This window comes from Phalacrocorax aristotelis, chromosome 24 (genome assembly GCF_949628215.1).
Source record: "Phalacrocorax aristotelis chromosome 24, bGulAri2.1, whole genome shotgun sequence".
In the NCBI taxonomy this organism is placed as follows: Eukaryota; Metazoa; Chordata; class Aves; order Suliformes; family Phalacrocoracidae; genus Phalacrocorax; species Phalacrocorax aristotelis.
Genome location: NC_134299.1, coordinates 6,090,353 through 6,118,327, shown reverse-complemented (window position 1 = coordinate 6,118,327; position 27,975 = coordinate 6,090,353). Strand labels below are relative to the sequence as shown.

The following is a 27,975-nucleotide window of genomic DNA, read 5'->3' as shown; positions in this document are numbered from 1 at the left end:
TACCATGTTAGAGCATTTCTGTATCATTTTGCAAAAATTTATTTAACATCATCTAAAGCTTCCACTAAACTTGGTTTCTTACATCATTTCTACACACAGTCAGATTTTATTTGTTATCACTGTCTTGAGGCTTATAAAAAAATAAGCATTTAAAATGCCCAAAGAGTAATTTTGCTTTAAAATTGTGCTACTGAACTTGACCCCCGACGTAGAAGAGATACTTTTGGTAGAGGTTACCCCAAGCAGTATAAAAATATACATAAAAATAGACAAAAACTCTATCCTCCAAACTGAAGGTCTGTTTGTGGGAATTATTACTTATTTTTTTTTGTACATCACTGGAACTTCAGTATCTTCTGCTAAATATTTACAGAAACATACCCACCCCCATCTGTATGCCTCTGCTCACTTAGGCAGAGAGCTGCAGCGGTTAGTTCATCCGTAGGCTTTTCTGTTGGCAAAAATTAATCGCCGCTTTCCACCGCGGCACACAAAAGCGATGCTACGGGCGCGCACGTCCCCGGGAACGCTCGCGGACGGCCCTGAGGATGCCAAATGGCAACGAGGCGACACCAGTTATCGCTGCTAACTTCATCGAGCGAGTTGCGATCGCCTTTGCCAGGGCCTCGCTGCGAGCCCGCGCGCACCGCCAGCGCCCGAGCCGAGCGGTCGCCGGGCGCGAAGGATGCGGGTCCCCGCAGAGCCCTGGGTTATTTCACCACGCGCTGCAATAGGAAGCGATGAGACCTCCCTGAGCAAAGCAGGCTGGGGAGGGCAGGGGGCAAAATATAACCTCTCCTCAGGTTAAAACCAGCCTAACGCTGAAAGCTTCACTGCAGCGCCCCGCTGCTCCCCAGGCATCGCATCCCTGGCTTTCTGGTTTCCCTTTTGTTCTGGTGATAAATTCAGAATGCCCAAACCTCCTGTACAACTGTCCTCAGGAATTTGGGTCTCTCCAGTCTACCTCAAGAAAATTTTAAATTAAAAAAAAAAAAAACCCACAAGAAAAAAAAAAAGAAATAAGTACTCTGTATCTTTCTTAAATGACATTAAAAGGGGAAGTCAAAACTAAGCAATGTAACTCCCCCAAGACTATATACATAAAAAGACATAAGATCTCTTGAAACATAAATATACAGTGTATAAATCTGGGTGTCACCTAAAAGGCTGAAGACGCAGCACTATTTCACAGACAAAAAGCAAACCGAACTCACCACGCCAAGTGTAGCCACACAGCCACGACATCGGGGGGGGGGCGTATTTGCAGGGAAGCGACCGCCCCGTCTCGGTGGTGGTTCCTTGTATCCGCACATGCACCAGGGAAGGGTGCTAGTGGTTTCCAGGGGATGTAACACAACCAAACACACACGCCACATTACTACACTCTATTTAGGATGCGGGTGAGAGGTTGGGAAATGGGATTAGACCCTGAGTCCCCAATTATTTCCAGGCACGTGCTCTGCCGGAGCAGTTAAAGGGGCACCTCTAACGTGGCTCCAGCAGTTCTTTAATATTGCTCACCACCAGAGATACTTGGTATCTCTCAGTGCAGACTCAAAACACGCTGGTTGAAATTCTGCACCCTGTGCTTTAAGAGTTACCATGACTTTCATGGAAATAATACAGCCTTGATCAGGGTAAAAGACTAATGGAGGTCTTTAGCCCAATCTTAAAGAGGTTTGCTTTCTACAGCACAGATACGCTACAACTCCGACATGCATAAATAGGTTCCAGTTACTGTAAAGTGACAATGCAGTGTCTTAATTATTCTAGCATTATCCTTTCTGCTGTTAGGGAAGATGTGAGAGTGGTTAGGAGATGTGGGGAGGAGAGCTGGTGCTTGACCTAGGCTGCAAGTGGAATAGGTCCAGCTCTAACTGGAAACGTAGGTAGACAGCCAAAAGACACTTTTAGCTTTACTTGATACGCAGTTTTATGGCATGCAATAAAACTCCTAAGACAACTCTTTATACAAAGCACACAGCATCTCCAGTCCCCCCGGTGGTATCTCAAGAGAACAAGTAAAGCTAAAGGTCTGCTTGCAAGGGGAGGCCACCTGTGTGTGTGTGTGTGTGCGCGCATGCGGAGAGGGAGGGAGGGACAGGGTGGGGAAACATCTGGTTTTGCTGAAACCAAGCTCTTCAGCAAACCTTCCTTCTACCGCTGGCCGGCCTCTCGGATCCGGCAGGCCACCGCCGTGATGAGCGCCGCGCCCTTGCCGCTGCCGTCTTCCGACTGGAGGAAGGTCACTTCGCACTTTGGAGACAACTGCTTCACTGTTTCATGCATGACAGTGGAGAAGCTGTAAGGCACAAGGGGGACGGAGGAGATGTTGATTTAACTTGCCTTGGGCTGAAGGTGCCAGTCCCACAGCAAACCAACCACTTTGCACCTATCATCATAGCTGCCTTCAACAGCATCTCAAACAGTGCTACAGACACAGAGGAGAAAGATGGATGGAGAGAGACCTGCCAGGTAGGAGGCATTGGAAAGCATAAGTCTCCATGCTTCAGCCCAAGGTCACAGCACACAAACCCATATTCACCCTTCACTCAGGACTAAATCAGGCCCCTTCTCTATTACACCAAGCCCTGAGAGAACGAGTAAAACTTAATAGCCCTGATCAGCCTCATCTGGGGGGATCTTCAGAGCCCTCCCTCTACCCATGGGCCCCTGAGCCCTATTTAAGCTCAGCCCCATGCCTTTAGTCCCTTTCTGAGCTCCACTGTCCCAGGAGTACCAGCCTTCAGCTCTGCTTGGCTGTGGGCCTTCTTGATCCAGACCACGGGCTGACTTCTTGGTTTAGACCTGTCTCATCACCATGATTTTGCCTGATCGGCTGGATGCCTGGCTGAACCTGGTCACCATCTCTGGGTCAGCCTGGACTCAGGTACTGTGGGACTGGGGGCTGGTGGGCGTGAGGTCCCTGCTGTGTTGTCTGTCTTGGCTCCCTACCCTTTAGGGAGCATCTGGTTCTTGCTGTACCTTGACAAAATTTTGATGAGTGAGCTACTGGAAGCCCCCTGAGACCCTAAAATACCTCCTTTCCAGCCACCCTACTAAGTTCTCCATGCTGGCTCTTACTTAGCACCTCGTCTGCCCAAGATGGGCAGATGCACCAGAATGAGTCTCCTTGGAGGACAGCTGCCCATCCACTGCCTGCCGCTGAGCAACTCACTGAGGGTGCAGCTTGTAGAGTGTCCCATCCACACCAACTGTAATCTTGAGGAAATCCAGCCCGCGGTTCTCCCGGATCTTGTCCACCACAGCTGCCATGCCGGCCCCGCAGAGCTGAGCTGCCCGCCGAGCCACCACCGTGCACACCTCCTTCACGATGATACTGTCGTCACACGTGGTCTCCAGGCCAAGATGTTGGAGGATGGAGCGGACCTGGAGCAGGGCCAGGCAGTCGCTGGGGGGGACACAAGGGCCAGGCAGCATTAGGAGATACAGCAACTTGTCTGCATGACTTCCCCTTTCTTATCTACATCCTGCAGAGCCCAGGGACTCGTGGCTTGGGTGACAATGACTGGAGGGACTCTACAGCTCCCCTTTAACCTCCACTTTCAGACCTGGATGTGGCTCTGAGGTCACATTCTAGCAGTGAGGTTGTCTTGGAGCATGATAGCTATTTAACCTGTGGCCCCCCTCTGTCCAGGACAGAGGATAAAGAGACATCTGTGTTGCCAACCGAAGACAGTTTCTTTGTCCCTCGATACCAGTGCTGTCAGAACCACATAGATTTTGCCGACTACCTGCTTCACACCACCCTGTGTCACCCTGGCTCCAGACTGAGTGCTTGGGACTTCTCGTGGGACAAGCCCTGAGAATGCTTTTCCTCAAACTACATCTCAGCTCTGATCTGCAGCTGTAAGGGCAGAGTTGGTGCTCCCCCCACCTGTCAGCCCTCACCTTTCTATTTGGGACAGGAACTTGGTCTCAAAGATCCCTCTGGTCTTGAGCCTCTCTGAGATCCGTCCCCGGAAGAGCAGCCCTCGCTTGGTGAAATCAATCAGGATGTTTCGGACTATCTCCCCCAGGTACATCCCGCTGATCATCTTCTCAAACCTGGGAAGGAGAGGGCAAGGCTGGACATCAGGACAAGAAGGAACACTGCGTCTGGCTTGGGATCCAAGCTTTGCCAGATGCCTTTGACACAAGCCCCTGGCCTGACACCCTGGAGCAAGTCCAGCAGCACAGTCCCCATCCTGCGGGCAGGGGACAAGGGACACATCGGTGCATCACAAATCCAGGCTTTGCCCTGCTCATCACCCCCTGATTCTCCACCAAGAGTCTGGTGGGGCAGAACTGAATGGTTCCTGGACGCCCAGCCTCACCGGGGGTCCCTCCCCAGTCCCCCAAAGCCACCACGCACCTTTGCTTCCCAGGGTTGAGAGACAGCTCATCCACTGCCACGTCAAACTCTGTCCGTATGTCATCCAAGCACCCGTTGTCACCAAACGCCCCCCACTCCATATTGACGCACATCCTGCCCTCCTCCCCTTCCAGCAGCTCCACGTTCCTCATCTCCTCCATGTAACAGGCGTTGCTGCCTGTGCCTGCAGAGAGAGAAGCATCTTTCAACAGGGTTCTTGGAGAAGAGGGGTGCGTACGCAAGATAAAAGCCCTCGGACGCCCCCCGCAGCCAGGAGCACCCCACGGGAGCAGGTTTGGGACCATGGGCAGAGGAACTCAATAACAAAGTTTTAGTCCTCACCAACTATCAGCCCAACTTCACAATATGGATCTTCATACCCGCAGGTCATCATGGTGCCAACTGTGTCATTTACCAGCGCGACCACGTCCAGGTCGAATTCCTGCAGAGGGGTGGGATTGTGTGGGTTATTCCTGGAGGATATAGCTTGCTATGCCCTCTCCCATGACTTGGAAAGGACCTGTCTGCTGAGCATGGGAGTCCTCCAGGCACCCACAGACCTCCTGCAGGTGGACACTCAAACCTCAAGACGCAACTGCAGAGGAGCCAGCACGCTGGGACAGCGCTGCCAGAAAGAGCCCCCAGGGCAGGAGCTTGGGGTGGTCTGCACTGAGGAAACGAGCATGGTGCCTCCCTAACTCACGGCAAGACAAGCCTGTCCCGGTCCTGGCCAGAAGCCAGCTTTTAGCTCCAGGGTCTGAAAATCCAACCTCTAGTGATGACTAAAGGTGGTTGTTAAAATTCAGACACTCATTAGCCGTGTGCTCAGCCCATTAATTTGCTTTACAGGCTAATTAAAGATGCCAGAGAGAGCCGGGATGTGGGAGCAAGCAGCCAGCTTCTCGCAGCTACATGGACACTCACCTCTCTCCTGTGAATTGCCTCTTTCAGCAGGCCCACCACATCTTCTCCTTCGCAGCCGGTCGCCTTGAAACCTTTTGTCCACTTCAGGAGAATCCCCTGTTGTGGAAATACCCTGTGTTAAATCACCAGGCTGCTGGGTGGGAGGGACAGCAACCCTGCATCCGCCAGCTCTCGGCGGGCACTGCCTGGCACGTGGAGGTCAGATCGTCACGGAGGGTGCCTCAGTGGGGTTGTCTCCAGGGTTCAAGGGATCTGCGTTTGCTTTGATGCAGCAAGGGAGCTTTTCAGAAGCACTGGCAGCTCTGAGCTCCTGCCTTCCCCCTCTCTTGGGTCTCTATCTGACCTGCCATGTGGTCACTGATGCTGGTACGTAGAGTTTCGTGTGCAGCCAGCCAGCCCCGGGTACCAGACATGCACGCTATGAGGTGGGTTGTGGTTACCTCGTCCAGGTTGTTCTGCTGGCAAGGGAAGGAGAACGTGAATCCGAGCGGCAGTGATACACCCTTCATTCCCATGTATTCCAGGAAGTCAGAGATGCAGTAGACGATGTGGTCAAAGAGCTGGGTGCACAAAGCCAAAAGGAGAAGTTACCATCACAGCAAGAAACTCAGCTGGATGCCAGCCTGGCTGATCTACTGGAGGTGATGATTCATTCCCAAGTCAACAGGGCTTTGAACAGACCAGCATGCTGCTCGGCAGCGCCGTCTGCGGTGAGCAAGCCCAAAACAGCTCCTTTTTCATCCTCTTCAACACCGACAATGCAGTCATATCGCTGTGATACCTTCCCCTTGCAGGTCCTGTACTGCACCCAGAAGGGGTGGAGGGGCTAGCAGGGAGGTGACCAGCTTTCCAGGGGTGACATGGGAATCCAGTCCCTCTGCAGGGTATCCCCAGAGCCCGTCTGCCTCAGCTCCTGCTAGAAACACTCCCGGTCTCCGAGCACTGCCTGGAGTCGTTTGCAAAACTCCTTCTGTCTGCAAATAAGACTCTGGAAATGTCTCTCACTGCTTCTGTTGTGGTTTCTCTATCTGGGAAATGGGGGTGATGCTTATCTGCCCTTGTGGAGTGTGTGGGATTGAGGGAGGTTCAGTGATGTCTGGGAATAACACAGTTTCTAACGTAAAAACCAGTTTCAAGGTTCCTAAAGCACATTTCAAACCCCAGAGCCTTGGGCAAACTCACTGCTCTAAAGGCCGGAGAGCACTGGTCTTCTCCACCCTCCTGGTTTTACACCCTGGAGAGCAGAGCAAGGCAAAAACCAGCTCCTGTGGTCAGCCAGCACTCCTGACTGCCACTTCTGCTGCCACCCCAGGGAAGATGCCCCAGTTTTCCACCTCCAGCTGCCCATCCTCACCTCCTCTCCTGTCCCCTGCATGATCTCCACCGGGATGGAGTAGATCTTGTTGTGCATCTCGACGCTGCGCCTCTTCCCGCTCCTCACACGCACCAGCAGCACACGGAAATTGGTACCTCCCAGATCCAGGGCAAGGAAATCTCCTTTTTCTGAAACCCAAGAAAGAATCATTAGGAGAGAGATCCTGACAAGGATAGTGAATGCTTTGTGCATCGTGAATGTAGCACAACACTGATCCGAAGCTGCCCTCTTTCTGGGAGAGGGCCAGAAACCAAGGCATGGCTGGGAATGGAGAACAGCAGGTGCAGGTAGGAAGGCAATGGCTGGAGAGGTTTGCTCCAGACTCGGGCAGATCAGACCTCAGTGCTTCAAGCCAAGGGGCAGGTGTACACACAAGCCACCGACAGAACTGGGAGCACAACCCAGGACAATGGTGGTGAGAAACCTGCGGCGGTGAAAACCACAGTGAAAGCCAGGCTTTGTGTTAAGCCAAGTGCAGAACGTCCTGGAGGCTCAGCTGCTTTTCCCAGTATCATACTGGAGGTTAAAAAGATTTGTGCCACTCCCACCACAAAGAGGGAACTGGACGTGGCAAAGGTCCCAGCCCTTCCCTAAGCGGTGCAGATGTTGGGAGCAGCGATGCTGGCCCTTGATGCAGGATATATATGGACTTATACACATGGTACGTCACCTGTCCCATCTGGAGTTGAGCACACGTAGGTGGGCAGCATTTTCACTGTTGCTTCTGCGTGCGTCTCCTTGGCCAGCCCCTTCTCCATCTCTATCCTCATCCTTTGCTTCACCTCCAGCAGCTGCTCATGGCTCAGCTTGAGTGCCTCCAAAATCTTCTGCCGTGCGTTGTGCTGGGCGGCCAGTCTGTAGGCCACCGCCGTCACCATGGCTGCCCCTTTGCCGCTTCCATCTTCTGACCTCACGAAACGGATCTCGCAGTCCGGCAGCAGCTTCCGCACTGTCTTATGGAGGCGCCGGGCAAAGCTGCAGAGGAGGAAAGAGGACCTGAGTATGTCACCGTGGGTGATGTGACCATCTGGGGTTGTAAATGAATGGGGCCCCTTTGGGATCCAAATGGAGGTGCCATGGGGAATAACTGGAGATGCTCTGCTTGTGCCAAGCTTTATCCGCTGCTGGCAGGAACAGATTTGTGCTGTCTCACCCTCTCTCCCCACCAGCCTTGCCTATCCTCATGGACTCACTGAGGATGCTTCTTGTAGACAGAGCCATCCACACCGACCGTGGACCGTAGCCGGTCTACCCCCTTGTTCTCCTTGATGCGCCGCAGCACAGCTGCCAGGGTGGCCCCGCACAGGCTGGCCGAGCGGGTGGAGACGATCTGGCAGATGCGGTGGGTGGCCACACAGTCTTCATGAGTTGGCTCCACGCCCAGCTTGGTGAGGATCTCATGGGCTTTCTGCAGCCCTTCTTTCTCCCTGCACATCAAAGAGCAAAAAAGGATTCATGCCTGGAAATCCAACTTTTGCCATCTGAAGTGTCCTGGTTTGCTCAGTGGACAGCCCTGTGAAGGGTCCTCTTTTCCCCCAGCACAGATGTCAGTCAATGGGCTGGGACCTCACGAAAGCATCCGGATCCTACTTACTTCTCAATAGCAGAGACGTATCTGGTCTCAAAGTGGCCAGTAGTGAGCAGATCTGGTGTGAGCCTTCCTCCAAACAAGAGCCCTTCCTTGGCCATTTTCACCAGGATGAGTCTGACCAGCTCTCCCATGTACATCCCGCTGATCATCTTCTCAAACCTGCCAATGGGGGAAGCACAAGATGTGTGTGTTTGGCTGCGTGTGCCATTAGGTGGCCACAGGTTGACCTTAAAATCACTTGGCAGCCTTCCAGGCCCAAAAGCAATCTAGGTAATCTATTTCCAGAGTAGTTTATTCCATCACTGAGAAAATAAAGCCATGTTGACATAACCATCATTCTGCAAGAAGAACTTATGGCTACTTGAAGGGAGTCTGTCTATTTGCTGAGACCCCCTAAATCCCAGCCGTGCTGCCAGAAGCGACCTGGGGAATAGGAAATCTGTAGGATTTGGATGTGGACATTAGGTGGTGGTGTTTGCCTTGGCTGGCAGATAACTTCATTGGCAGGGGGAAGAAAGAAATCAACTCATTCAAGTGAAAGGCCCACGAGAGAAGTGGGAGCTGAGTGGCTCAGCTGGGCGTACCAACCCAAATTTGTGACACAGCCCCTATTTGCGTTGGTGTAGCTGGCACGGCGGAGGATGCAGTGACCTAGTTAACTAGGATGACCTCGTCGGTCCCACTAAAGCCAGCGCAACGGGAGGACGGACAATACCGAGCAAACCCCAAGCCTGAGCCAAAGCCAAGAATCTGCTTACAATTGTTTGCCAGGGTTGAGTGAGCCCATGTCTATCTCGCGGTCGAACTCCGTCCGGATGTCGTTGAGTACACCATCATCACCGAAGGCCCCCCACTCCATGTTGATGCACATCCGACCTTCATCCCCTTCCACCAGGTCGATGTGCCTCATCTCCTCCATGTAACAGGCGTTGGTACCGGTACCTGAACCAAGCACAGGGACGCGATGAGAGCGGATGATGCCCTTCCCTTATTCCCCATAATTAGCAACAGCCAAAAGCACCATAGAAAGCAAAGATGGACGAAAACAAAAATCGGGCAATGCTGGTTTTCTAACATCACTATCACCTTTCTTCTTCCCCAAAGACCCTGAAACCTGCAAGAAACCTGATCTCCATGTGGAGTTCATGGAGAGATGGTTCCCAATTCTTCCCCCTTGCTGCAGCTCACCAACAATGAGGCCAACTTCACAGTTATGATCGTCGTAGCCGCAGGTCATCATGGTCCCAACAGTGTCATTCACCACAGCCACGATGTCAATGTCAAAGTCCTGAGATGGTGCAGAGGAGAGAGATTGAGTCAGCACGGCCAAAACAGACTGAACCATCTCTGCTGTCACAGGGGAGCCAAGTTGCAAAGCCTTAAGTATCCTGCCGTGGGGAACCGTGTACCCCCATCCCACCACCCCAGGAGGTGACGGACCTGCCCAACCTCTTACCCCTCTTTTCTTGATGGACTTGCGCAGCATTGACACCACATCTTTCCCCTCCACACTGCTGCATTTGAATCCCTTCGTCCACGTAACAAGGATGCTCTAGGGAGAAACAGCAAGAAGGGGTGCTTGGAGGACAGGCTCACCAAGCCATGTGTCTCAAGGGCTCCCGAGGCAAAGCAAGGGACAGGCGCGTAGCGCTGCAGGAGAGCTCCTCCCTGTTATCAGCTTGCGAGCTGCAGTATCAGCAACGATTTCCACATCTCTGTGCAGATAAAGTTTATGGCCAGAAAACAGTACTTGAGTTGCTTGTTGCTCCTGCCAGCAGGAGGAAATGTGATGCCCATGACTGGGTTTTATGAAGCCCTGGAGCAAAACCTGTTCCCAAGTGTATAGAGAGCTCCTTGAGCCAGACCCTGCAGGGTGGGGATCTCACTGTCCCCTGCAGCCGGAGGCACTGGTGTGTCCCCACCCAGCAGAGCTATTGGTGTCACCCGGCCAGAGGCCGTGCTGAGCCTTGGGGGAAGGGAAAGGAATTGATTGCATTAAAAATCTCCAACCCTAGAGCCCCAGATGCCTTAGTGAGGCAAACACCCATCCTACCTTACAGATGGGGAAACTGAGGCACGGAGAGAAGCAAACCAGGTCACAAGGGACAGATGCTTCCTCTCTCAGCTTCTTTTTTCTTTTTTTCTTTTTGTTTTACAGCCCTTGCTACTACCACGAGGAAAGCATTAATCTTCTTCCTCATTACTTTTGCTGAATCACTCAGGCACAAGAGTACAACTTGCCCCGTCCGTGGCACAAAATGCCACCACGTTCCCACCCTGGGAGGACGTGCTGGATCGCCAGCATGCCATGGAGCCACCCTCCTTTCTGATCCTGCCTAGGAAACCGGGTGAGATAAGGGCAAGGAAAGCACCAGCCCTCCCCCCACCTCACCCCCCCTCGCCAAGAGGAAGAGCCCGGCAGAGGCGGTGGGTGGCAGGAGAGGGGCCACGTGCCTCAGCTGGGCTCTGCTTGCCGAGATGTTTAGTCTCCCAGCGAGGTCACCAGCCCCTGGCAGAGAGCCGGCGCAGCTGAGCGGAGCTGACAGCCATCGATTCCTGGCTGCCTGGAGCATGGCGAGCAGCCGGGGTGGGTGACCCCCCCTCCCCTCCCTGCGCCGGCTGCATGACGGGGGATGTGATGCTCGGCACGTCTGGGCTGCCTTTGGCTGCGGGCGGTTGGAGCTGCTCTCCCCGCCACAGCCGCTCTCCTTGAGCTCTGTCTGCAGAGGGGGAAATGCAGCTTTCCATGGAGGCATCCGTGCAGAGAGGAAGCATGGAGCAACCAGCATGTTAAACATCACCTCCTAGACTTCTGCAAGCCCCAGGGCACATCCTTTGCTCTCAGCAGCACCAAGATCTTATACGCTACCCAAACCCAACGAGCCTAATTAAAAGCACAAGCTAAACTGGTGTGGGATGGCCACTGCCCCCAGCGAGAGCTCCCCCTCATCCCACTGCATCCCAGGCTCAGTCACAACCCTTGCGAGGAGGTGAGACCTTTGCTCACCTCATCCAGCTTGGTCTGGTGACACGGGAAGGAGAAGGTAAACCCAAGGGGGAGTTTCTTGTCTTTGATTTTCAGCTTCTCCATGAAGTTGGCCAAGCACTCGGCGATGTGGTCAAAGAGCTGGAAAAAAAAGGCAAAGAGTGAGCCCTCACCCAGCTGCCCTGACTGAGATGATGCACCAGAGCAGTGCCTGCACCCCTGCCTGCTTGAGGGACCACTGCTCTGCCACCCACTTCACACCTCTGTGATCCTCACCCATCATGGCTACTTGGTGTCAGGAATTAATAGCTCCAGGCAAAGGAAGGCAAGGATCTACCTGGATCCTGCTGGGCAGGGCAGCAATAGGATGCTGCTCCAACCCCATTACACAGCTCAGGGTCTTGGGGTGACACCAGCCCTCCCTTCAGGCAGGACAACTGCCCCAAGATGGGTGGTTTCCCCGCCATGGGGGAAGCCCTGCAGTTAGGGGTCTGCCCAGGAGAGGGGAGATGGGGAAAGAGGGGTTGAACCCACCTGTACCCCACTGCCTCGCATGAGTTCCTCAGGGATGGCGTAGATCTGATTCTCCATTTCGACCTTCTGCAGGCCGTTGTCGGACACCTTCACTCTCAGCACACGGAAGTTGGTGCCACCGAGGTCCAGTGCCAAGAAGTCCCCATCCTCTGTGGGAGCCCAGACAAGAACAACCACTTAACTCGACAGGTCCCTTTCAGCCACATCGGTGCCCACGCCGGGCAGCCCTGGAGCAGGCGAGGAAGTAACCAGCCACCTCACAAATATGAGGGTAAGGTATGATATTTAAAATCTTATTTCTTTTTCCTTTTTTTTTTTAATTTTATCAGAGCTGTGGCTGTATTTCGTGCCTCTCCTTTGCACCCCTGGCACCTTCATAGCTGATGGGGATCAAAGCAATATCTTTGATCTGTATCCTGATGCCCTGGGTAGGGACTGCAGAGGCGGTGGCTGAGCTAGGAGCACGTCTGCAGGCAGAAGGGCAGATCCCATCGGCCCCATCCAGAGGAGCCCATGCCCAAACCCACGGCGCTCCCATGGGAGAAGAGCTCCAGCCTCAGGTTCTGTAACAAAGAAGGTGGCAGACCCGTTCCTGATCCTGTTGATGCAGGATGCTGGTGAAAGCTCCTAAAATCTCCAGGCCAAGCAGTTAAAACCCTGCTAGCCAGCTGTCTAAACGCTAGAGTTAGGCTAAACATTTGATGTATGGAAAAAAACCTCATGTTCAGGCTTGGCTGCTGCGGTCCAGGATAACCTGCTCTGCCCCAGGAATCCCGTGCACTCCTGGCATGTGGCTTCCTGCCAAAGGCAAGATTGAAAGGTATAAGCAGGAAACTAGGGAGGAGAAAAAAATCCAAAAGACCTTCAGGGACTCATTACTGCCTGATGTGGGAAGCAGAGTTTCTCCGTTTCTGTCGGCCGAGGGGAGCCCTGGGTCCTGCTGCCTCCAAGACCCAAGGGCTGAGCCCAGCAGGTTTCACCTCCTGTTTGTTTTTATTGTACCAAGCACCAAGGCAGCTCGCCGAATTTTGGACCAACTGAGACCTGGGATGTGGGAAAAGTGCCAAGCTGGCTGTTTTAAATACCTAGCAGTGTGGGGAGAGGGATGGGGAAAGCCCTCTATCAGCACTGTTTGATTTCTGAATGCATTAAATGTGCTGTGCTGGCTCCCCCAGGCAGATTACAGCGCCCGGGGGCCGCACTGTGCCTGCCGATGCTTTTACAAAGGGGCTACAGTTGAAACAAAAAGTGTGGTTTATTAGTATTCAAATGACACTAGGCCAGCCAGCACCTCCAGTGACTCCAGCTGAAAAGGCAGCTCGCTGTCCAAGCCTGTGGGGCGTCCATCTGTCCTGGCGTCTTTCCTGGGGCTTGACCCTCCGAGGACTCAGGGCGAGGGAACTGCAGATGGTGACGGACTCAGAGCCCGGGCTGACAGCACCTTTATAAAGTCCCTCTGCTGCTGAAAAGGTCTATTAAAAGCAGTCCTTGTGCTCCAAAAAATGGGAAGATGAGGAATAAGAGCGGCTCAGAGGTCTTGAGCAGCGTTCAACTCCCTTGCTGCGTGGGATGGAGACAGGGGAGCACCTAAGGGATCAGTGCATCACCCCAGGCGGGTCAGCACCTCACTCTGGGGTGATGCAGGGCAGGTCGAGTCCCAGCTCTCAGTGGTACCAGCCCATGCCAAGCCCCCCTGCGCAGGCTGTGGTGCTCTGGCTGCAGTCCTGTCGGTTAAGGTTATACCCCGAGACCAACCAGCCGTCGGGATTAGGAGGTGCTGAGGCAGTTACACCATTATTTCAGCAAAAGCTGAAGTTCAGCTGAGTCCCTGCACGGGCTCTGGCCAACCCTTACTTCATCTCTGGAGTGTCACACACATCTCCTGCAAGAGCCATTAACCCAGAACCACGGAGCACTCCAAACCTGGACCCCATCAAAGCTCTGCAACTCGTCCCTCCTCGAATAACACACTCAGCATAGCTCTAAGCGAGGTAGCATAGCCAAAAGATGTCCAATTCAGCGCTTAGAGGGCTGGAGAACGGCAGTGCCCGCGCTCAAGTGTTGGGGCAGTCAAACCCTGAACATTCATGTCTCCTCCTCACCTCACGTCTGCACTGACCCTTTGCAGGGATGAGGTTTTAACCAGTCTGGCAGCTCGTTTTTTAGCCTGTCTACCAGCCACAGGGCATGCCTTGGCCATGTCTCTTTACACAGATGCTGAAAATGCACCAGGAAAACCCCCAGCAAAGCTCCTCGCTGGCCTGATGTCACCAGTAAGGCCACCGGGCCACCGTGGGGATTGTGCCATGGAGGGGCAGAGCTGGATGCGACGCCTGCCTGGGCACTGCTGGCATCATGTTCTGCCCCAAACACGGGTCGAGCAGTACTCCTGCTTCCTTTGCCGTTGGCACAGATGCCGTTCTGCTTGCTTAGCAGACCATGAGAAGTACTTCAGGGAGCTGACAAAGATGCCAGGGCTAAAGACGCTGGAGACAAGAGGGTCACAGGTTGCTCAGCTCCTTGGAGATAACATGAGGAACGCAGAAGGATCCCAAAAGAGAAAGGCCAAGGAGGCATGGACAGGGCCGTTCTCACGTCCTGCCCAGCCCTCCACACAACAAGTATTTCGGCCAAACCACCCCTGCGAGGCTCAGGGCCCGCAGAGCTGTATCAAACCAGCTTTCCTTTGATCTGCCACCCACCAACCCTTGCTACAAAGCAGCAGCAGGGCCCAACCTAACAACCAAAAATTGCCCTTACAAGCTGCTCAACAGCCGCAGGAGAAGCACAAGTGGTTCGATTCATGACTGCTGAAGTCAAGGGGTAGATTACTAGGCGGATCGGCTTCGCAGGAGGAAAAAGGCAGCAAAATCTGCCTTGGGAAATTCCCAGGCTGAAGCAATACGGCTGTGTGATGGGCTCTGCTGGCCAACACCACGCCTGGGCCCTGCCTTTGATTAGGGCTCCCTCGTTCGTGATAAGATGCTGAGCTCATAAACCAAAGAGCAGGGGCAAACATGGAGCTCTGATTCAAGGGTTTGTTTGCGCTCAGCAAACCATCTAAGGGTGAGTGTTTAGTGCCTTTGAAAAAATGCCTGCAGGGCAGAGCAGGCAGGGAGCTCTGCCGTCCTTAGAAATACAACTTTGGCCAGGTGGGAGTCAGGGGACCAGAGCATCACGTGTGGGATCATGCCCCAGCACCTCAGAGGTCAGTCGCCCCAGGCCTGCACCTCAAACCTCAAGGCTTCCAACCGATTGCGACCCCATTTTGTAGGAATCCTCAGTCAAATCACCTTAATAAAAAAAAACAAGAGGAAGAGAAAGGCTGGAGCAGGTCCAGGCTCTGTCCCCAGGGAGATGCAGGATTAAATGGAGGTGCAGACCCTGACACTTCCCACTCCATCCTCGTCTGCGGATGCCCTTGCCAGCCCTACCCTGCCTCCTTTCAGCAAGTTGAGAGACTCTGAGCAGAAGAGGGAATATAAAAGCTCTGGTGCTCACATCAGCATCTCCACTGAATTAGTGCTGGAGAGCAGCAAGGGGGCCTTTGAGGTATCGGGCATGAAATACTGGGTTTGCAGCAACAAAAGATCCGGGATTAACCTGGTGGTTTGGTTTGGACAGAATCAGGTCCAGCAAAGAGCAACTCACACTGACCACAGCAAAAGTCACCTGGCAGCAATTCCCCCCAACGATTCCTTGCTGGGGAGTGCTGAAAAATCACCGGGCGAGGGGCTCTGGGCATGAAGATGGCATTTTCTTGAAAGTCTTTCAAGTCCATGGACTTTGCGAGCCGGTTATTGGCAGGAACTGAGCCTGCCGGCCAAGGGAAGGGTGTCGCAAAGAACCATCCTTTGAATTTCCAGGGCTTTGACCTCCAAAGTCCTGCAGCACCCTCCTGAAAACCCCAGGAAGTGGACATCAGCTGCTGGGGCTTAACAGAGGATGCACCAGCAGATCTTTGTGTCAACATTAGCGTGGAGGAGGCAACATGGTGACACTGGCAAAGCCTGGAATAGGAAAGGAGCAGGGAGGAAGGCGGTGTTTGCACTAAGCAAGGAGAGCCCTTGCTCAGAGTCACTGGGCCTCCAAAGAGAAGCTTTTTTGGGGTCTGTTTCTTCCAGCCTGACATAGGATGCCCACCGCCTCGCTGCAAGTACGGCACAGCGGGTGTTTTGGTGGGTTCCGGAGCCAAGCAAAGCAAGAAAAGTTGCTTTTAGGAGAGATCCTACTTCAGAAGCAGAAATCCCCCCATCTTATCACACTGCATCAGGAACAGCAAAGCCACCAAGAGTGCAGCGGGGGTGGAGCGGTCGGGAGCCCGGGCTGTGTTTTGACTTCAACCCGCAGATGTGACCTTGTATTTCCATAAGCGCCTCTCATCCGTCTGGATCCTGGGGAGCGGCTGTCTGCGCATTAGACGGGGCATAATCCGAAAGCAGAGACAACTTGTGCTATAGCAAGGAGGGGTAGGAAGGGCAGGGATGCTCTGGAGGAGGAAGGTGCGGAGCCCCAAAGCTGCCATGGCACCCCATCTTTCAGGTGGGAGGCGGCTGCTGATGCCCAAAGCGGGCAGGAGAAGGACTTTGTACCCAGCCAAAGTCAGACTTTGCCCAGCAGCTAAAAAGAAATCGGAAGGAGGAAAAACACATGCCTGGACGTCGAGCTCTTCCCCAGACATTGTCACACCACCTCTGCACAAAGCAATGTGCCAGGGGAGCTGGCAGCGAGCCCCACCTCGGGCTGGCCTTGGCTCACCCCCACGACCCTGACGTGCCACCTTCCAGTTCCCCCCTCCAAAACCCAACAGCAGAGATGCTGATGCCACTGACAGCCCAGATCCAGCTGGAGCCATCCGCGGAATCCCAGCTCTTGGCTCCCTGGGACTTGCTCAAAAACCTCCCGCTTTCCAGTCCCTGGGCAGCTGCAGCCCTGTGACTGCCCCAGCATCCCTTTCGCTTAACATTTTCCATGCAGCTGTGCCACTTTTCCTCACGTGCTGAGCTCGCTTTGGGCGAGAAATGCCAGCTGGGACACTGGAGAAGCTGCAAGTCAGGAGGACACACTGAAAGAAGCCAGGGCTTGCTCTTGCAATGGTAAGGAGAGGGATTACACCTCCTCCCCAACACAGGTCAGGGTGCTGAGAGCTCTGCTCCTGCCTCTCGGGAGTTCTGACACATGCTCCGCCAGCACCTTTGGCTGCAATAGTTCCCGTGCCCAGGGGCAGCATTCTGACTATCCCTGTAATTAAAAATATTCTCAAATATTTAAATAGATTGAAATCTCGATCCTGGGGCAGGCAGCCAGGTCCAGCTTTTGGGTGTACGTGCACTGGGGGGGGCCAAGCACGTGGGATGCAGCAGGCAGGATGGCGCTGGGCGCAGGGATGCTTCAGTACTTAAAGGGGTTTATAAGAAAGATGGGGACAGACTTTATAGTACAGCCTGTAGTAACAGGACAAGGGTAATGGTTTTAAACTAAAAAAGGGTAGATATAGACTTGGTATAAGGAAGATTTTTTTTACACTGAGAGCGGAGAAACACTGGCCCAGGTTGGCCAGAGAGGTGGTCGACGCCCCTCCCTGGAAACATCCAAGGTCAGGTTAGATGGGGCTCTGAGCACCCTGATCTGGCTGAAGGTGTCCCTGCTCATGGCAGGGTGTTGGACTAGATGGCCTCTAAAGGTCCCTTCCAACCCAAACCGTTCTGTCATGCCCGTGACTCCCCAGGGACCTGGAAGATGCTACCCCCCACCCCCTCCAGACCTCACTAAGATATTACCCCTCCAAGAGCCAGCTGGTGATGCAGACCTTCAGCTCATCACCTTTGTCCTTGCCTCCAGCAAGCAGACAGCCAGCAGCAATGGGGGTTTTTTTGGCTGTTTGAGCAGGGCTACCTCTCGGGCACGCCCTATTTAACACCATCACTCAACCAGCAGGCTTGCACCAGCTTGGCGTGCTTCTCAGGAGAGGAAACTCCAGTCTGCCCAGTCGCTGCCTGCTGAGGCCAGGTCGCTTGAGACTCCAGCCACAGCATCTGCTGGGACCTGCTCACCTCCAGAAGCCAGGTATGAAAATACAGCGGTGGCAAAACAGCTGGGGAGGCTGAGGGAAGGGCAGATGGGTCTTTCCATCAGCTCCCTTCCTCTTTATCCACCTTTCCTGCTGGCTATCAGCAAACTCTGCCACCGGGGTTTTGCAAGGACTCTCGTGAAGGTGCCAACATTGGAGCAACCCCAACTCTGAGCCACTTCAGCCAAAGGGACCAACCAGCCCAGGGTCTTTGCCTAGGGCTGCTGCCAGCCCAGACGCAGAACTGAGGGCAGCTCTGGCTTCTTGGGGCTCTCTGTCCCTCCCTGCCCTTCAGCAGCTAGGACCGCTCCACTGGCCTCAAGCACTGGGAGACTCAGCAGGTCCTGGGTGCATCTGTATCCCGCTGCATGCCAGCAGGCAAGGGGCGATGATGCAGGGACCGGGACAAAGCTCTTTCCTAAAACACCAAGCTAGGAGAGGGAGGCAGAAGGAAATTTCCCATATGGATGCTCGAGGAAGCAGATTTTTGGGTTGAAAGGAACAAGCTGGAGCCTGAAACAGAGATGCACCCGCTGGGAGCGTGCTGCAGGCAGCCCAGCTCCTGCCAACACGGGAAGCAGGCAGAAAGGCCGTATTGTGAGAAGCCAAGTCTGGAGAGCCCCCTTCTCCTCCCATGGCATTCAGACAGCGGCTGGCACCACTCCCCACTTCAGTGCTAATGAAATCTGATGAGCCGGACCCGTGACTGTCTCTGTCCTGCCAGGAAGGGCACGCGAGGGCTGGTTTCCACCCTCCCTCCCACCAGCAGGAAGGGGAGGGAGGGTCGGTCCCAGCACAGAGGGGGAACAAGACCCGTCCCCATGCTAAACCTCACTCAGCAGAAGCAGGATGAAGCCCCCCAGGAGAGGAGTGAGGGTGGCCATGGGTGCCATCCCTGTTTTGGCAGCACCATGAGGATGGGTGACCCCAGCCCTCCCTCCCGGCACATATTGGCACCTACTGAGACCTCCTCACCACGCTCTCCCTCTCCTCTGCCAGGAGAGGCCGTCTCCCGTCTCACAGTACCTGTCCCATCCGGGGTGGATCTCACGAAGGTGGGCAACATCTTCACCGAGGCGGTGGGGTTGGTGTCTGCTCCCAGCCCCTTCTCCATCTCCTTCCTGAAACGCTGGGACACCTCCTGGAGGGTCTCATCAGAGAGCCGCATGTGGTAGAGGTACTTGTCGATCTGAAAGGTGGAGTTAAAGGCAAAAATTCAGTTGAAGGGTTGGGGACACGGGCACAACCCCCGTGACACATTCAGAACAGCGTTCAGCCCCTCTCATGTCTGCTGGGGATGATGCAAGAAGCAGGAGCAGGTCGTGACCTACCCCGAAGGGCAGGACCCAGCTGTGCCAGCATGTTGCCAACACGGCACCGCCGGCAGTGCTGCAACAGCTTATCTCCAGGCACACCGACAGTGCCCGCCGCCGTTCTTGCACCTCTTCCTGAGCACCCACTGCCGCTCTCCAAAGACCTCACCAAATGTCACCCACGCCCTCCTCGGCAGCATCCTCTTGCCCAGAGGTGTGCCAACTTGGGAGCACCAAACCCTCAGGATCTCCCGATGCTCTGCAGCATCTGCTCCGCTCATTCACCTACAGGCACCCAAACAGGTTGCGACAGAAGTAGGACCCAAACTCGACAACCTTCCCTACGCAGCCTGTGAGTCAGGAGGTCAGTGCTGGTGGTGTTCCAGCTGCAGAGCCCTTCCCAGGCTGCAGACCTTGACCCCCAGGGCCTCTTCCTACGTGAGGGATGCTCAGCAGGAATCCACTGCCCATTCATTTCTTCACTGCTGAGATCACCCCTACAAAGGGTTACGGTGCTGAGAACTGCTCAACTCCCTCGAGCAAACAACGCTGTGTGACACAAGTGGGTGCCATAGCTGGAAAGGGAAGAAAACTACCCCCATGCTCCTGGCGATCATTTATACCCTTATGCTGAGGCTATGAAGATGCCTGGCTCCTTCTATAAATGGCATCAAAGCGTCTCATCTTCCCTGGGAAAGGCATGGAAAAACTCCTCCCCAACACATCCTTTAGCACCATACATGTCTCTGCAGCCTGGCCGGAGCAGGGAAGGGAAATGGAGAGGCGGACAGACTGCCAGCTCCCAAACTATGCCCTGTTTCAATTAACTTCACTTAAAATTAATTAAAGGGCAGCTGCAAGCCCTGCGAAGTCAGAGGAAAACCCCACCCAGTTAGCTCACCTGTCTGTAGGCACGTAACATAAGGTCATCAGAAATCAAGCATGAATTTTTTTTTTATAGGGCCAAGCTATAGGAAATGGGCATTTTGTGGGCGAGTAATAGCCATCCACCCCAGCGTGACCTCGCTCACGGATGCAGCCGCTCAGACCCTGGGATGAACAAAACAGCTCTGCTGTGGTTTTGGCTGCCTGCATTTCAGGCTTGGGATGCTCCCAGCATATCCTTCCCCCCGCACCAGCTCTGCTGAAAATTTGGAAGCCAGGTGCCCAGTTGCTCTGCTTGCTGCAGCGACGTTGGAGATGGAGGGAAGCCTGGCCAAGCATGACCCAGGAGAGATGCTTTATTTCCTGGGGAGCGGCTTCCTCACTGGTGTGATGGGCAAAACCTCCTCCTGATTTCTCTTGGTGCTTTCAGCTCCTTCCCATTAATCAGGAGCAGAAAACGAGTGCCTGCCGGCTGGGAGACCAGGCCGGTGTGAGGAAAGGACAAGGTTAAGGGAACCCGGACGTTTCCTGGTGCTGGCTGTTCACCAGTGCCTCCTTATCCACCCCAGCAGCAGGAAGTCAAACACTTCCCTCCTTCCTCTCCTATTTGCTTTCACTTGCTGAAAATTCCCACCCATGTACCCTGCCCCAGCTCACCTCCATCCTCTCCCTCTTCTTCCAGCTTCAAGAAGAGACCAGGGTCCAGACTCTATAGATCTACCTCCACCCCAGCCTCAGGGCAGGAAATCTCCCCTTTAGCTGCCCCACAAGGTTATGATGGTTATCTTATCAGTCAATGCCATAAACCCAGGACAGATGGCCCAACCCCATTTCTTAGCTGTTCACCAGCGATACGCCAGAGAGAGAGCGAGCATTGCAGGGACCTTTCACTACCTCCTTCCAAGCCACAGACCTGCTCCTTGGCACAGGGAGGACCTCAGCCAGACTGTCTCCTCTCCAGCAGCATCTAACCCGGAGTGTTGGTGATAATTAGACACAAACCCCACCGACACGGTGTGCTCTGCCTCCCAGCAGCCTCTCACCCCTTCCTTCCCTTGACTTCTTTGGCAGCCTACAGTGGTCAGGGGTCCTGGTGAGACCATTGTGAGTGGGGATCGGGTTCCAGGGAGGTGTCCCCATCCCAGCAGTGGCGTACCACACCAGCAGAGCTCGGGGCAGAGTTTCACCCCTGCATGAACTGTATGCTGCTGGTGTTCCTCTCCTCTCTGCCACCTTGACTTTGCTTGATTTTCCTCCTAGCCTCACAAGATGCTGCTAGGGGAAGATCTCATCCCAGAGAAGCTGGGTGCTTTGAAAGCTCAGATGAACAAGAAGCCATTGCTGTTTGCTCCTTGATTCCTGCCCAAGGCACAGGGCAGTGAAGATGCTGCGTGCACAACCTGCCAGCCCCCAAAATCACAGCACAGGGAACCGACATGGAGGTTTCCCCTCCTTCCTCCAGGCCAGGCACCACCCAGCACGTTCCCCATGTCCTCCAGGATCCACCGTACTAAGAATAATCAGCAGTGTGAGAAACAGGGTGACCTCCTTCTAATCTCCAAAGCCCTTTAAAACCTGGATCATCTTCTCCTATGAAAATAGACGTCATCCCACTTGGCAGCTGAGGCAGGTCAGGGCGTCCTGCAGAACTGCTCGAGGGCAGCAGCAGCTCAGCTCCTTTCCAAGCGAGACCACCTTGGTGTGCACCTGACTCCCACCCAAGGAAGAACCACGGCCACCTTCAGGCCCAAGGCTTCCCAGCCCCATGGCCTGGTTCGTTACTCCAATTAACCCCCCCCCACCCCCTGCACGCAAGCACACCTCAAATGGAAGCAAAGATCTGGTAAGGGAGGGGAATTCAGTCTGCACTCCAAAGTGTGAGTATCTTTCAAGACAAACAACCTCCTCGGTTGTTCAACTTTTTTTTTTTTTTAAGATCATTGCCAATTCCAAATAAATAAAGTCACTAGGATAGGATCCGGAATGGAGCAATTTAATTTCTGGAAAGCTTCCAGCATAAATAATTATGTTTCCCCGAGGAAATCTAAACTGAATGGAGGAGGAACAGATTTAAGCTGGGAAGTGCTGGGCGTGCTCACAGCCCCAGACAGTTGCACACAGGGCAGGACATTTTGTTAAAGAACCGGATCGTTAGAGCCGCTGCAGGTGTAACGAGTTCGATGCAATTTTTTTGAAGTAAAACTGAGCAAATCCTGACCTCCTAGCTCAGGGCTGTCTCCAAAGGCTCTGCTAATTTCTACACCAGATGCTGGTGAAGTGCCCAGTGTCACCCTTCCCACCTGCAAGGCCGCTGTTGGGCAAGGTCCAGCCGCCCCAAGGCTGAAGAAACCTCCAGTTGCTCAATTTTTGCCGCCAGCCAGAAGCTAAGTGAGCTGTGCCACGCTGAACCGAGCTTAAAGTATCTCAAAAGCAAGGTTTGCCTTTGCAATGATGATGATAACTCACGGTTCCAGCGCCACAGGTGGATGCTGTTCTTTTGCCTGAAGACTTCTCCTAGTCCTCCCATCGGGGCTAAACCATAAGAGGTCAGTGCTGCAAATACATTAGCCTGCGAATAACTTCGTTCCAATTCAATGCCACTGTCCACGGGGAAGAAAAAAAATTAATTCTTTGCCTTATACGTTTGCAAGATGGTCCCATCAACGCAGCTACTTGCTAGAGTGGAAAAAAAGGTATCACTGTCCCGCCTTGGTGGGCGGATGCAGGGGCAGCGGTGTGGCTCAAGCGGTCCCAGGCAGGGAGGGTGAAGGATGCCGTTCCCCTCGCAGTGGTAGTGGGCACCCTTTTCCCCACCGCTCAGAGGGAACGTGGGGAGGATTGCAGTCAGTGATGGAAATTACAGCGAGATGGTGGCTTCCGGCAAAGCGAAACTGTTTCCTGCCCCATCAACAGCACTGGGGAAGGACTCGGGGTGGCTTATTTTCATGCAGTAAGGTCTCGGTCACATCTTTCCTGATAATGATCCCAGGTTCTGGGAAGGAGAAGCCACTCCTCTTTAGTTTTAGTTTTGCTCTGAGTCTCTTTCCAAAGCCACCTGACTGGCGAGAACCAGACTGGGCGCAAATGTTTCCAGTCCCCCAGTATCTGCTCGCTGTATTTTTCAGCTGCATGTGCATAATTTCAGCAGTGTTTTGAGAAAAAGCATAACACTGGGAGAGGTTACCTAGTTTCTGGGCTGGAGTCTTTTTCTTTTTGGCAACAGAAAGTCAAATACTCTTTGTGTACAAGAACAACAGAGAGATGTTCTAGTCTGGGGAAGGCTTGAGCACTCCTAACCCACAAGTGTGCACAGTCAGTCCTCTCTCCAGGGTAACCTCTGGCTGAAATTATTTTTTCCTTTGAATTACTTCCCTCCCTATCACAGTTTTTAACTTAAAACATGCTGCTTTTTAAAAAAAAATCACTGAATTTTTTCAGAATACTGACTTTCTCCCTGCTTCTTTCAGAGGGGGATGCTGTGTAAGCCCTCAGCAGTTACCAGGGCGAGCCAGCAGCCGTGCCCCCACCCTGCCCAGATCTGCGGTGGACGCGACAGATTCGCAGAAACCAAGGCAGAGGGAGCAGCAGCAGTTCACCGAGGTTGCAGGGTGAATCCGGGAAAGCATCCAGCACGGACAGTGTTTTATTCCCTGGCTCGGGACTGTAACCTGGCAGACACTTGGCAGCTTTCATTGTCGGATCGGGGACGGGCAGCGCAGCCCAGGACAGACCCAGTGCCGCGTCCTCAGCCCCTGCATACCAAAACCCAGCGCTCCCCATGCCTGCATTGCTGCGCCGTTACCCAGCCTGGGCTGACTCAGTGCGGGGGACCGGCTCGTCTCCCTTCCCGAACCTCCACGCCTTCGGCGACACAGCACCGATGCTGGGCTGCTCCCACCCTCCTCCAGCCCTGACCCCGGCAGCACCCACGTCCTTGGCTGCTATTGAGGGCCCTGCACGGAATTAAACCCCACGTGCTGCAGCCAAGCCTCTGATGACACACTCCCAGAGTCATCTTGAACCCGAGTGAGTCAGATGGTTTCCTGCTCGGCCGGTTCCTCCCCATCCTCACCGCCCCCCCCCCCACCCCCCCCCGCCCCAGGACGGCAGCTGAACCCTGCGCCGGAGATGGAGCAGGGCACATGGCAAAGAAATCACAGTGTAGAGCATCAGCAGCAGTCGGGGACCCATCCTCAGGTGACCCCGCTGCTCCGCAACCCCACGAAAACCCCAGTTTAATCAGGAAACCGTTCTGGTTTCTAGCTCAGGAGTCAGACATGTCGAACTGCTCCCAGCTCCCACCAGCCCTGAGCAGCCCCAGCCGGCCTTTGAGACACCTCCCTGCCCATGTGTCCTCTTTCTCTCCCGTTTTAAACCCAGAAGGTCTCTGGGGCAGATATAAGAGGCAGCATCCCTCTCGGATGCTGCTGGATTGGAAAGCCTCACTGGTACCAAGACCCTCCTCCTCGGATGATGGGAGAACCCCACTGTGGCTGGGGAAACTGAGGCTGTGCCTGCCCAGGCTCCCCATGGTAGCTCAAGTGAGAAGCTGAGGATCAAGGGGATACATGATGGCTCCCGGAAGGTACCAAGGAAAGGAAAGGCCGTCCTGCCGCTGACCTTGGCAGGCTTAAGAGAAGCTATTAAGTTGGTTTCCAGGAATTTGCAATCAGGCACCCCTCCCACAGCTGTAGAGGAACTTGCGAGAGGCAGCCAGGGAGGAATCAGCTAGATAAAACTAATCCCACTAGCAAAGGAAAAATAAAATAAATTAAAAAAAAGCAGAGTAAAACCTGCTCCTGTCTGGGAACAGCCACAAATATAGGAAAACTAACTCCATCTCCAGTTTCTCCTTCTTTCAAAGGAGGTATAGGGAAGAAGAGCTGCCAGCCCAGTTCTTTAGCTCATTCACCTCCCTCTCCTCCGTCTCATGACGAGGCTGAGGTTTGGGCACCAGGAAACTCAGAGCGAGCCGGCACATCCAAAGGGAACGTGGTTCATCCACGGCAAACTTTCAAGCTGGGATCTCAAAGGACGCTGCTGAGGTTAATTAAAGTTGCACAATCCCTCGGGGGTTAGATAAGTTAGTGCTGCACCCCACTTCCCAGCTGGGCAACGCGAAGGGCAGGAGTTTGAGGACATTCCCGCAGGTGGGCAGCAGAGCAGGTAAAGCTGCTCCCTGTCAAGAATGGGAAGAAAAATCCTATTTTGGGGACTATTTTCTAGGCCCTGATGTAGACATAAACCACAGCTGTCGGAAAGGGCACTTTCTTCCCACAGCAGAGCCCCTTTTCTGCTCGATCCAAAGCAAAAAGACGCACGACTCGAACACACCCCAGGATATCACCCCTAAACCTTTTCCCAAATACAGTCTCTATTTCTGGGTAAAGCCTTTGGGTTTGATAAAAAAAAATAAATCACAGCTTTCCAAGATTCAGCCCCTACATTTCCCTGTGCTACGGATTCCCCCCACCTCCTCGCCTGGGAAAACTTATAAGCCAGGAATCATTTTTTGCATCCCTGGTGGAAGCGTCAGGCTCGGAAACCCAGCTGCTTCCCCCTTTCTCCCCACTCCTGCAGCGAAGCCAAGCTCCGTGCTCTCTCTGGAGGCTGCGCCGACCCCGGCTTTGCCTCACCAGCAGGATTCACAGGCATTTGTTTAAAAATAACCCAGAGAAATCCAGTTGTGGAGGCGGCTGTTTGGGGCAGGGAGGGCAGAACCTTCTCCCACAGCAGCCAGAGCCCTGCCTGACGGCTCCTGGATATTTTATTTCCCCCCACATCTCACTAACCCATTTTGTTTGGGCTTCGGAGCCAGGAGGGAAACGAAGCCGGTTCCCAAGGCTTTGCACACCCTTTTCCCAATGGGTAATGAAGCCAAATACCTTAAACCAAAACCTTCCCCCTCCATTATTTCCAGCTCCCGATAAGGAACGCGTAAGCTGCCCAGAGCCTGAGAAGCAGAAGTCAGGCCGTGCCACTGGCCTATTTCTGCCGTCGGGTTACACAACCCCTTTCCGTGGATTTGGCTGTTGCACAACCCCAGGACACTCGTGAGCAGAGGGCGAAGCTGAGCCCGTGTTTTCTTACGGATCACTTTGCATTGACAAGTTATTCCTCTGCACCTTGTCTGGGTTTTTTTTTTTAATGTTGCCTCTTGTTTTACTTCCTATTTAATGCAGGTGAAAGGCAACGTGGCGAGTTTTGCGTTGTGGTGAGTTTTGTTTTCCTGTTGGTGTCCCCAGCGTCATCTGATGGAGCGAGCTGAGGCTCTCTGCAGCCGTGAATTTTGCATTTTGGTTTTTTTTAAGGGGGCTTTTGCAAAGCCCGACCATCCCACGCCGGGCACTGTAACCCCGGTAATAGGAACCGCTGCACAACCTCAGGACTGGGAGGCAAAACCCTCGCTGACATATCCTTAAATGCCCCAAATGCTGGCGGAGGGCTAGGGGAAAAGCCTGAGCCTTCACACAGTCTCCCAGCCAGCATTTTTTTTTTTTCCCCAGGAATCATTTATTTAAGACTTGCTGTTTAGAGCCCAAGCACCGCCCTGGCCAAACAAAGGCCGGCTGCTTTCCACCAGCCATAGGAGAGCAGAAACACTTGCGTTTTTCAAGTGCCCGAACTCAGGAATTGCTGTTCCACAAACGCTCTGTGCATCCCTACGGGACGCTTCCACTTGCATTTGTGGTCCAGCAACAGGCTCTGGTCGTTCTAGACCTGTAAATTGAGGGACGGGGAAGGCAAAATGATGTTTTCCATCGCAAGCAGGGGGGGAGATGCGGGGCACAGCCTGGGGAAGCGGAGCCCGAGGTGCTGCGTTTGCCTCCGAGCTCGGAGCAACACGCCCCCCCCCTCCCCCGCCCCCCACCCCCCCCCCCCCCCGCCGTGCCCCGCAGGGACCTCGGCTCGTCACCCGCGGTCGGAGGAGGGAGGCTGAAGGTCCCGGCCCCGGGGGATGCTCCGCGCCCGCGGATGCTCCGCGCCGGCGGCGGGAAGCGGCGACACGTGGTGCGCGGGGCTGGCCCGGCTGGCCCGGGGGTCCCGACCCGGCGGGGGCTGCCGGGGAGGGGAGGGGAGGGGAGACACACACACACACCCCCCACCCCTCCGCCGCCTCCTCCTGCTGCTCCGCGCCGCCGGCCCGCGGGGGGCGCCCGGCCACGCGGGGTCCCGCAGCCGCCCGCCGCGGCACGTACCGCACGGCGGCCCCGGCGGGGCGACAACGGCGCCATTCCCCCCATTTCCTTTTTTTTCCCTGCGTTTTTCTTTTTTCTCCCTTTTTCATTTTTCCTCTTTTTTTTTTTTGACTTTTTACCCTCTCTCCTTTTTTCGTTTTTCCTTTTTTATTCCCCTCCTCTCCTTTTTCCCTTTTTCCTTTTTTCCATTTTCCCTTTTCTCTTTTTGCCTTTTCTTTTTCCCTTTTCCCCTTTTTTCTTTTTTGCTTGTTTCTCTTTCGCCCTTTTACTCTTTTTCCCTTTTCCCTTTTTTCACTTAGTTTTTTTCCCCTTTTTTCCTTTTTCCCTTTTTCCACTTTGTTCTTATTCCCTTTTTGCCTTTCACTTTGTTCTTTTTTCCCTTTTTCCCTTTTTAAATTTTGTTCTTTATCCCTTTTTCCATTTTGTTCTTTTTCCTTTTTTCCCTTTTTTTTTTTTTTTTTTTCCCCCCCCTTCTTTTTTTACCTTTCCCCTCTTCCCCCCCACATCTCCTCGCCGGCCCCTTTGTCCCGCGCATCCACCCCCCCTCCGCGCCCCCCCTCACCTTCTGCGCCTGGTCATGGTTGAGCTCGGTGAAGAAGTACGCGAGGAGGTGGGAGGCGATCATCCTGCGCGGAGCGGTGCGGAGCGGAGCGGAGGCGGCCCCCAGCAGCGCGCGCCGCGGTACTCGCCCGCGACAATGTGGCTCATTGAGGAGGTTCCCCC

General features: G+C 54.1%; 1 protein-coding gene across 2 annotated transcripts; it reads right to left on the bottom strand.

The window, feature by feature from the left end:
* On the bottom strand, nucleotides 1-27,971 carry HK2 (hexokinase 2). 2 transcript variants are annotated; one of them, XM_075117373.1, is made up of 18 exons: nucleotides 27,815-27,971; nucleotides 18,882-19,044; nucleotides 11,786-11,934; nucleotides 11,273-11,392; nucleotides 9,722-9,817; nucleotides 9,454-9,553; nucleotides 9,024-9,207; nucleotides 8,269-8,424; nucleotides 7,868-8,101; nucleotides 7,345-7,649; nucleotides 6,654-6,802; nucleotides 5,740-5,859; nucleotides 5,300-5,395; nucleotides 4,718-4,817; nucleotides 4,376-4,559; nucleotides 3,913-4,068; nucleotides 3,179-3,412; nucleotides 1-2,302 (listed from the first exon to the last, which is right to left on the bottom strand). In XM_075117373.1, the coding sequence occupies exons 1-18, from the start codon at nucleotides 27,875-27,877 to the stop codon at nucleotides 2,158-2,160; spliced, it is 2,754 nt and encodes a 917-aa protein (XP_074973474.1). In that variant the 5' UTR covers nucleotides 27,878-27,971; the 3' UTR covers nucleotides 1-2,157. The 2 variants fall into 2 exon arrangements, with proteins under 2 accessions (XP_074973474.1, XP_074973475.1); XM_075117374.1 differs by lacking the exon at nucleotides 27,815-27,971 and adding an exon at nucleotides 20,711-20,819.
* Between the last annotated feature and the right edge of the window lie 4 nt (nucleotides 27,972-27,975).